This window comes from Lygodium microphyllum, chromosome 8 (genome assembly GCF_053477565.2).
Source record: "Lygodium microphyllum isolate KBCC chromosome 8, Lygodium_microphyllum_v1.1.10, whole genome shotgun sequence".
Lineage (NCBI taxonomy): Eukaryota > Viridiplantae > Streptophyta > Polypodiopsida > Schizaeales > Lygodiaceae > Lygodium > Lygodium microphyllum.
The window spans coordinates 47348380-47358741 of NC_141142.1; the positions used below are offsets into that span (position 1 = coordinate 47348380).

A 10362-nucleotide genomic window follows, 5' to 3' on the forward strand; every position below is an offset into this window, starting at 1 on the left:
TAGTGCTCCACAAAGGGATACAGAAGACTTCAGTCTCTGGAGGACTGTCTTGCCAACATTTCTTCTACTTCTTCCTTTTCAACATCTCTGAATTCTGCTTTTATGCCACTGCACAGAGGAAGGGATTCAGTTCTGAAGGTGTCAAAATGCATACATCTGAGCATTGTGGTGGTGCCATCATCATAGTAATGCCAGCTTCTGATGGTTTCAACAGGGTATGTTGTAAAGAACACTCTGTCTACCAATTTCCAGTGGGTTGCTAATTGAACAAACAGAAGATTATCAGTGCACTAAGCATCCCATGTATCTTGCTGTTGAGCATCCACAAACAAATTCCAACTCTTTTCCTTCTTGTCTTTGTGAACCTCCATAGACCAAGACTCCTGAAGCTTCTTCACAATCTCCCACTTGATGATGTCTGGAAACTTCTCAATGAATGCCAAATTTTCCATGGATGGTCATTCTCTCTGTTTCCGCTCTTCAGTTTATTCCCAAACAGTTTGCCACCAAGATGCAAGTTTCTGCTACTTCAACAGGAAGAGGAAACTGTCCACCACATAGAGCATGCATCATGATGGTGATGTGTTTTCGCCATTGTGGGATGAACTTCTTGTGGAAAGTGGCTTTGATTATGAGAAATTCCAACTCTTCAGTGGAAGAAGGAACTTAACAAACATCCATTGAATTCTTCTCTTCTTGGCAATGCCAATTCCTTCATTTTCAGCCTCTTCTGGTGCTTGTTGATGGCAAGTTTCCCTGGCTGCGCACCAAAAATATGGAGCCCCAAGAGGAACACCAAGGAAAAGGGTATTCTCTTGCAAGAAAATCTATCTTGTAACATCAACAAGCTTTTTTATTAGGTTTTATATGATCACAATGAAGAAAAGAACACCAGGCACAACAAATCTTCATGCAGCATCATGTAGATCTCCCACGGATTTGATAGAATCAACTATATTCTTCAATATCTTCACAAAATCCATCAATATAACAAAGAAAGCAAAGGAATACACCATCTTTGAATGGAAATACATCACATAGTATTCATCTTCAATATCTTCATAGTCTTCTCTCTCAATCTCTCATATACAATCACTCTGTTTTGGTAGAATTGGCTATCTCTGACTCTCTCTCTCTCTCTCTATCAATAGTACATCATATCCTTACTACAATCTCTCATAATCATCCTCAATAATCCCTCTTAGGTCTGGATACCCCTCCCAAGAGGTATGTCTGATATGAAGAGTCACCAGAGCCACTACAATGTCCTTTCATAGCTTACTACTGTCACTTCACTCCAGTCTTTACTTGAGTCTTCAACAGCTACTTCTTTCACTTATTTTAGCTCTTTTGCACTTGTATTCACCTCTTTCCAAAGTTAGAAAACTTTCCCAAGCTACACTCTCATCCAACAGAATACATACAGAAGCATACAGAACAGTCACAGTACAGTACCAGAACAGCTACAGTACAGTTACAGTACAGAGACAGAAGCTCTACAGAAGACCTACAGAAGGTCACAGAAGGTCATCAAAACCTCATAACTCATACCCAAACCATTCCAAACCATCAAAAACTATTCAATAAGCTTTCACAATATCTCAACTTTCATCAATCATCAATCCATCCCTCCTACAGAAGACAATCAAAACAAAACAGAAGCTATACAGAAGGTATACAGAACCAATCAAAACCTATCAAAACATATCAGAACATCATATCTCCACTAATAAACATCATGAACTTCCAAAACACAATCAATATCATCCAAAACACTCTCAAACCACTTCCAAACCAATCAATCATCTCATAAAATCAACCATTCAGCTCTCAAAAACAATAAAAATCAGCTAAAAAACAAGTCATTTCAACACTCAACATGGAGTTGGGAGGGGTAATTAGTTGGACTACAATCAAACATTATATCTACCTAAATGGAGCAGTTTAGAAGAATTATTTATAGTACCCAAGTGCTCTTGGCCGTGAGGCCGTCTGGGGTCATTTGGTGTGTTTAGAAGCCCGAGCTAGAGCCGTCGGAGTCAATATTGATCCCATTTTAGGTCTCGACACTATATTTTATATTTCAATGATTCTAGAACCTTTATCAATCCTAGTTTGTTTGCATGAACACCAAGGAGTCTACCTTACAAAACATGTAAGATACCACGTAACTTCAAAGAAAATGGTATTTTATTTAGTAAAATTTACAAAATATACTTTTTAACTAAAATTTAAAAAAACTCGTAAATTTAGTAAAGTAAAATTAATCATTTTATGGCCTTATAGCACGTAAAGAAAGGGTATTTCTTAATAACTTTTGAATGCATGTTATATAGATGGTTTTTAATAGGTGAACCCCTTGGGGCAAGCGTGTGATAGGTTATGCTTGGCACTTCTTGCCATTATATAAATCAAATTTGATGATGGTTGTTGGTTTAGAAATTTAGCACTTGTCTTTGTTTTTCTGTGTTACTTATTTTATTGATTTCTCTCTTATAGCCATCCTTGTTGTCCAAGAAGGGAAAGTCAATCATAGCTAGGATGTGCATCCATTCTTGCTCCATCATTAGGAGAAGGAATGCATTTTGTGAATGGGCCTTAATTAGGTGTAGTTTTAGTGTCATGTTTCAATAGGGAGAAAATGGCATCTAGGTTGACAAGTCAAGTCTTTCAGGTGTCCTCGATTCTAATCGCTTCTGGAGTGAATAGCCAAAGAACATTACGCCATTGCCCCAATCCTTAATTGCATAAGCATTTCACATCCAAGGACAATCTAGTAGGATATTGTAGTCCATCCCCTTCATGATGATAAAGTTTATGGAGAATAGAATTTCCATAATTTTGATTGGCAAATCTTTCAACACTTTAAATGTTCTAGCTTTTGTATCATTGGCCAACATAACGTTAAAGCATGCCATTTCTACAAGTGGACTACCTTAAGCCTATAAAACTATATGGCTGTTAATGCTAACTCTAGTTTCCATGTCGACAATCCCCTTTTGAGTCATGTCACCCTATGCAAGAACATGAAAAAATGTGTGCATTTCTATCCCTTGCCAGAAGGCATTTATTTGCAAGATTCCTGATATAGGGTTTAGGGTTAGGCTCGGCACATGTATGTTTGTGCCATGGCCTTGCGTTGTCATTATTTTTGGCTACACTAATTCCTCTACCCATTTCTTTAGAGCTTCTTAGAGTGTCGGACAACACACACACCAAGATCAAGGTTAAGGTGGTTAGTAAGATATCGCTTGGCTTCTCTTGCTCACACCATATATCATCCCACCTCCAGTGCTCATGACTTGGTTGATTTGCAGTAATTGTGCTACTTGGATCATGTGGTGGCATTTGTGGCATCTAATGATCCTACATACATGGGAGATTGGCATATTACAGGATTGGCTTAGTATCCTGAGAATGTCACATGTTCCTCTCTTACCTAGTTTTTGACTTTATCTATAATCTCTAGCTATTATTTCAGATGAGGGTACTTGCCAATTATTGTGTTTTCTCTTTCCTTCATTTTTGTTGTAGACGTTTCTATCTTAACATTGCAGACTTTTTACCGTTTGATTAGCATTGTGATACTATCTGTCTTGAGTGTGACCTTGGTCTTGGCTCTTTTCTTTTTCTTATTTTGGTTCTTTTACCTATGCATCATATGTTCAAGTTACTAGACCTAAGTACTAAAATACCACTCTACTTTTCTTGGGCTTTAGTCATTACATTTAGGGGAATCGGAGTGACATCATCACTTGGTGCCTTGACACCAAAGAGTTTGAGTGATATAGATGGCATGACCGCTAAACTAATAGAAGATTTTTACCTAGGGCAATTAGCATACACATGTGCGACATCACACTCTAGACATCTTAGGTCGACTTTGTCCTTGTTCACTTGTTCTTTCTTTGAACATCATGATGAGATGTTCCCTAGGTAGCCACAAGTCTAGTAGGTGAGAGGCTTCTTAGATGAATTTCATCCCATACTCCAACCTTGAACCCAACCCAAAGGCATGACTAGGATTGGTCTAAAATCCTTAAATATCATATACCCCTTTTCATCATAAGTAACGTAAGGGTTTACATATGTTCTTCATCCGATTGCTCTTGCATAAAGTGTACATGTGCATCATTAGTGAATGAGTGATCATGGGTTCGGGTGGTTAGGATATTCTTGTCAAATTAATTTCAACCCTAGGGGATGGTTGAATTTTTTTGTTAGGTGTGCTAGAAATGCTAACGGAGCTCCCCTTCCATAGTTGAGCTACCTATTTATGGGAGATAATGAACGAGGATAGGATTGCTAATATGACAATCTCTGAGATAGTCAACAATAAATGGGTTCATCCTCATATATGCCATAGTTTGTACAAATGTGAGGTCTCAATTCTAGATATTATGATGGGAAATGATTGCTCCCATAGTGAAAGCACTGTACATGTAGCCGTACATGTCATCTTATTGTGTTTGTCGAATTTTTGTGAGTTCTAGTTTCATGCTTACCTTTTCTTGTGTGAGGTCAATGTCCTTCCATTTATGTTGAGAATGTTTGAGATAGATTTCTCATTGCATATCTGGGATCTGTCTCCCTAAATATTAACAATATGCTTTTCAGTTGAATAGCTTTCAAGTTCCTTTCTTTCAATAGATCATCTACATGTATTTGAGCACGTATTGCCTCCTAAAAAAACCTTGCCAGCGCATCTCTTTGCAAACTTTCCAATGCCTTAAAGAGTTCCTTGTTTCGAGTTTCATTAATAAACTCAGTGGAGATCGCATTCTGCATTGGCCACTTTGCTATCTAGATGCTCTTATAAAGACTTTGGATGTGATTGATGTAATCATAGATTTCTTCTTTATCTTTTTGACTGACATTCATCAGTTTGACGATTAAACTATTTTTGTCAAAGAATCTCTTGATGAAGAGATCCTTAACCCTATAAAAATTATTGCATTCAACATTGTTTAGGCTAGTGAACCAAGTTTGACCTTTTTCTTTTGTAGATATAACTTGAAAGCTTGTGCTTGTTGTGACCAGAGTTGTGGATTTTTTTTGCCTCGAAGACTTGCTTAAACTACTCCACAAAGTTGTACAAACCAATTCTTGCCTAGTATGTTTCAATTTGTTCTACCACAAGACGTTTTTAAGTTTGGCTTTGTATTGTGGGCATTATACTAAGATAAAGCCGCCAATGTGGTGCTACTTTTTGCTCAATGGTTGAGGTAGCCAACATCAAGCACTTGGTTAGGAGCTCACTCGAGTTGAGGTTTGTCTCTAAGGCTCTCTTCCTATTAACACTCCCTCCAACCCTTTCTCTCTTGAGGATTCTTTGGACCTTATACTTCCCTTCACAATCTATTCATTGCTATTTTTGTGTGTAATTGGCAACTTGCTGCAATAGATCCTTGCCTAATAGTCTGTTCTCTTCCAAATCTATGATTATGTCTTATGTTGTTCTTCTATGAAATAATATCAAGTTTTCTAATCATACTATGTGATTAAGTATTGAATATACAAGGGCAAATCAACATGTCAAAACCTAAACCATATGCGTTTGCATTCAAGGTAGTCATGATGATCATCCTCTCTTGAGTGACTATTTCCATGAGGTGGTGGATGAGGTCAGGTATGTTAGCGACATCTCATAGCAAAGACACCTCTCACCTATAGGATTCATCACAAGTTATTTTAGCTGTTGGCATGGTTTTTATGCATTACTCTTTCCTTTTACAACTAAGTAATTGCTAGGACAAATGTATGATTTAGTGGTTTTTTTTCTACATGGCCTTTTTTTGATTGAACCCATTTCCCTTTTTTTCCCTTTTTGATTTGGTCAAGTATTCTATTTAACATCAAACAATCCTTTTCGTATAGTGCAAATGGTAGCGCATGTTGCATAATCAAGATTTCAACTTTTCTCAAGTAGTGTGAATGCATGCAATGCAATTTCTTGTGATGTTGGTACTCAATCAAATCTATTTCTTATATAGTTCAATGTAATGTGAAGACAAGCATAAAACCATAGCATATTTCTCAATCACTAATTTTATGTTCAATGATTAGAACACTTTGGATTGTTATTAGTGCAACTTTATAGCTTGCTTAGGTGTGTATGTTCTGCTTTTTAGGTTGGGTTATCACTCTTAATTCATCATGAGAGTCTACCTCTTTTCTATCTTCTCAACTCTCAACTCAAGTTCACTCAAGATTGGTTTGGATGATCCATGCAAGAGTCTTAAATCCTTGTCTTGTCTCATAAACTCAAGAGAATGGATTCATCTTGTTACATACCCAACTAGTTGAGTGAGAGTTCATGGTTTACTCGAATTCTTTGAGTATCAGAACTAAATCACAGCTATGGTGAGCTACAATTGACTGGTTAAGGAGTATTTATGCCCCCCAATTCAATCAAGCATTTCTCAACTATAGATCATACTATTAACACCTTGCAGTATCTATGTCTCGTACTTGGGAGTGCAATCATGTGCTAGTTAGGTTCACGCTTCTTGCATTACCATGGCCTATGATGTTGGGCAATAGTCAACTTACTACAAGAGTGGCTAGGGTAATGTGTGCCCTTGCTATCTCATCTAGGATTTTCTCAATGCTATCACTTGTAGTGGATGCATGCTGCTGACTCCTAGGACCAAAGTAAAATTTAATGACAAGGTTATCATTCCTCTCCTTTGATACGAGTAGTTTCATTTCTTTTTGAGCCTAGGTGTGGCTCTCCCCCCACAAGCGACAAGTGCTTAGCTTTCACTATGTGCAATCCCCCAATTTTCACTTGGCGATTACTTGATATACATTTGTAATGGTATTTGTTGGTTAGTTTGTGTGCACAAGATCCCTATGCACCTATATGGAGGAGTAGCTTAATGTGCTTCTGCCTACATAATGCAACCATATGGTTGGGTCAAATTGGTTGAGAGTCAATGGCTCACTCTTGAGCATGGATTTTGGTCTCTTATTGCATTCTCCTTGGGCACCTACTTTTGTTTAGCAATAAAGTTGCTTTGGGTATTGTGCTTACATTCCCACCTTAGAATGTAGTCAAAATTCTTTGCAATCTATGCAATGAATAGTCAATGTTGGTTGTCTAAAGTGTCAAGGTCAACAAAGCCTTTCCAAATAATTTCCATGGCATGAGACACATGTGTGATTTCAACCCTTAACAACTCATGATCAATGTCACAAGGCTCAAATTGATGTTGTAGTTGGAAGGGATTACTCTTTGTGAGAGGACTTAAAGCCTTGAGCCTTATATATGTACACTAAGATGTAGGTCAAAGGATCATTCTAGGCTAGACTTGTGCAAAAAAATTTAGCCAACCTTTCAATGGTTACAGTCTTACTTTTGACTCATTCTCCTCCTTGCTAGTGTGCATTGGGTTGGGTCTAGGGTTGGTCTCAAGCAAGCATAAGTATTACTAGGGTGCATTGGGTTGGGTTTGGGGTTGGTCTCAAGCAAGCATAAGTATTATTAGATCCAAATGTGCCTTAAGGTTCTAGATCTGATTCTAGGGATGCCTTAGAGGCCAAGTTGGATATCTTGGATGCAAGAGGTCAATCAAGGTGTAGACTAGTGCATGGAATTATTTGCATAGCAAGATTTGGGTGCTCGTGACAAGCAAGCAAACTAGATGTTTGGATGTCCATTCCAAAGTGGTTGGTTTGGGTGCATGTATAAGACTCCCTCATTGTTCGAGTACTCATAGAACTCCAGAAAGGAGATTTGTTCAAAAGAGATTGTTCGTCGAAAAGACATTGTAAAATGCAAGACAAGGCAATCCAATGCAATAAACAAGGTTAGTCAAGACATGCACCTTCTTAGGTCTATCTACTTTGTTAACCGCTTCAATTGAGAAAGTATATGTACTAAACTAATAAAAATATATACAAATGATCAACAAAAAAACAATAAAATTTAGGAGTCTTGGTTGATAGAAATTCAAATTACATATAAAAGTTGGAATCTCTACATGGATGATTTACGACAATATACATGGGGTGTTTCATGCACTAGTAATCTTCTATTTTCCAATTGGTAGCTTATTGGAAGTTGATAGGCTATGTCATATTCGTAACTTTTACTATCAAGGATCAAAAGCTATTATTATGACTATAATAGTATGATACAAAGAATGGATTTTGAAGACTTTAAGATCAACTTTCTTCCTCTCTACGGTGGTAGAAAGCTTGAATTTAGTGACTTAAACAAAAAATAAATTGAAAGTTTACTAATCGAAGGATATTTATTTAAACGATCATCTTCATGATAGATATAATTCACTTGTAAATCTTCAAAGTAGAAAATAACAAAAGCTTTAGCTTTCATGCAATAAAGTTTACAATAGCTTGTGCAGTGAAGAATCCATTATCCCATTGTCAATATGTATACATATTAAGTTTGCCATTTCAAAAATGTTTCTCAAACTCAATTATATATTCATAAATTTCAAATAAACTTCAAAATTTTCAAAGTTTTATTGTGTTCAAGATTTATATAACAAAATATCAGCTAGTTGTTACATTTATTTTTTTATGTGTGTCCTTTCTCTAATACTCTATTTGCGAGACTAAATGCTTTACAATATTAAATATTGTTGCAAACCATGAAAAATAGTTGGAAAAATCCTCAATATTATCTCATAAAATCTAAGCAGCATAGTAGCACAAGATGAGCTTGTTGAACACTAGGGCCCCTCGAGCATGTTGATCTAGAAAGTTCATTTTGAAATCGGGGGGCTTGCTGGACTTTCTGAAATTGGGGGACTTGGCCTAACTTCATTCTGAACTTGGGGCCCACTAGTAACTAGTCGTCTTTCCTGTATCATGATATATAGACAAGGTATCAACCTAACTACAAGATAACCTAAAATTTAAAGAACTATCCTTTTATCCTTATAGTGGTTGGCGCTCCCCTCACACACAAACACACACACATATGTGCACACACACACACACACACACACACACACACACATGTGTGTGTGTGTGTATAGGCAGGAAACTGCAGGACAGACAGACGATTACTAGAAGATAACCTAAAATGTAAAGAACTAATCCTTTAATCCTTATACTAGTTGGCGCTCCTCTCTCTCTCTCTCTCTCTCTCTCTCTCTCTCTCTCTCTCTCTCTCTCTCTCACACACACACACACACACACACACACACACACACACATATACAAACACGTAGACATATGTCAGCTTATATGTATATGCAGGCTCACACACACACACACACACACACACACACGTACGTATATATATCTCAGCTTATATGTATATGCAGGGAACAGCGACAGAGACGATTACCTTCGTGGCCGATGAGCGGTCCAACTGCGGCCTTCTGTGAGGCCTGAAGCTCATCATGAATCGATCATCATCATGGCTATAATATTGATAGCGATGATGCCCTCCTGCGCCAAGCGTACAAAATTATTACGACCGACAGAAAAGGAAGAGGATGGAAGCACTGCATGCAGCGCACATGCTGGCGCAGCATCACTAGCTACTCTAATTAATGATCATCGGATAGAAAGAGATCAGCGATTAGAAATACGCAATCTACCGTGATGAGTACTGATTGGCCGGTGCCTGCCATGTTGTTGTGGTCGTACCGCGAACGATCGGATATTCAGCATCTGCGCGTCACGAGCAGCAGCGCACGTATAACTGCATATCATGAGGATTGAGAGTAGCCCAACTGCCAATGCTACCGAGAATCTGATCACCAGGAGATCACCCTTTGACACAGCTGGCCGATGCGCCATTATCAATCCTTCAACAGGCAATATAGACAGAGTCCTGCAACACGAATATACATAACGTTCGGTTCTCTATCATTCATTCATTTTAAGGAGCTGCATATATAATTAATCAATAGCCCCACAAATTAGAAAATGGGCTAAAAGACTCAGTCATAGCTTATAATTACTAAATAGCCCCACAAATTAGAAAATGGGCTAAACGACTCAGTCATAGCTTTGACTTTATTTGTTTTTAAAGCAACCTTGGGTTTATTTATTTTTAAAGCTCGTCGAGGCAATGGCTTTTTTAAGACCATCATAATTTATTATTCTACTTGGATTCCTTTTAAAGTTTAGGCAAATTTTATTAGGAACCATGACGTTACTACACAAAAATTCGCGTATTCCAATCTTCAACAAGGTCATGATAAAAGGGACTAATACCAGATGCAAGAAATGAAATTTTTGACACCCCCACATGAGCAAAAGAAAGGCACAAAAATGATCTACATCACCAATTTCTAATCCACCCATATCATATGTTTATGGAAAATATGTAAATTTATGGTTGAATGCATGGATGTGGGGCCACACCAACAAAGCCAA

General features: G+C 37.6%; 1 protein-coding gene across 1 annotated transcript; it reads right to left on the reverse strand.

Moving 5' to 3' along the window:
- Positions 1–8717: 8717 nt before the first annotated feature.
- Positions 8718–9882, reverse strand: LOC148032246 (uncharacterized). The gene is made up of 3 exons (XM_087684057.1): positions 9579–9882; positions 9323–9426; positions 8718–8831 (listed from the first exon to the last, which is right to left on the reverse strand). Exons 1-3 carry the CDS (start codon positions 9778–9780, stop codon positions 8733–8735), a joined length of 405 nt encoding a protein of 134 aa, XP_087540183.1. The 5' UTR covers positions 9781–9882; the 3' UTR covers positions 8718–8732.
- Positions 9883–10362: the final 480 nt, after the last annotated feature.

Bases quoted from the DNA above. Each gene is read 5' to 3' on its own strand.
- LOC148032246 (XM_087684057.1), bottom strand. From the start codon at position 9,780: ATGGCGCATCGGCCAGCTGTGTCAAAGGGTGATCTCCTGGTGATCAGA. The intron at 9,427-9,578 runs GTAGATTGCGTA...CGCTTGGCGCAG, and splicing joins GCCAATCAGTACTCATCACG to GAGGGCATCATCGCTATCAA. The intron at 8,832-9,322 runs GTAATCGTCTCT...ATCATGATACAG, and splicing joins ACCGCTCATCGGCCACGAAG to GAAAGACGACTAGTTACTAG.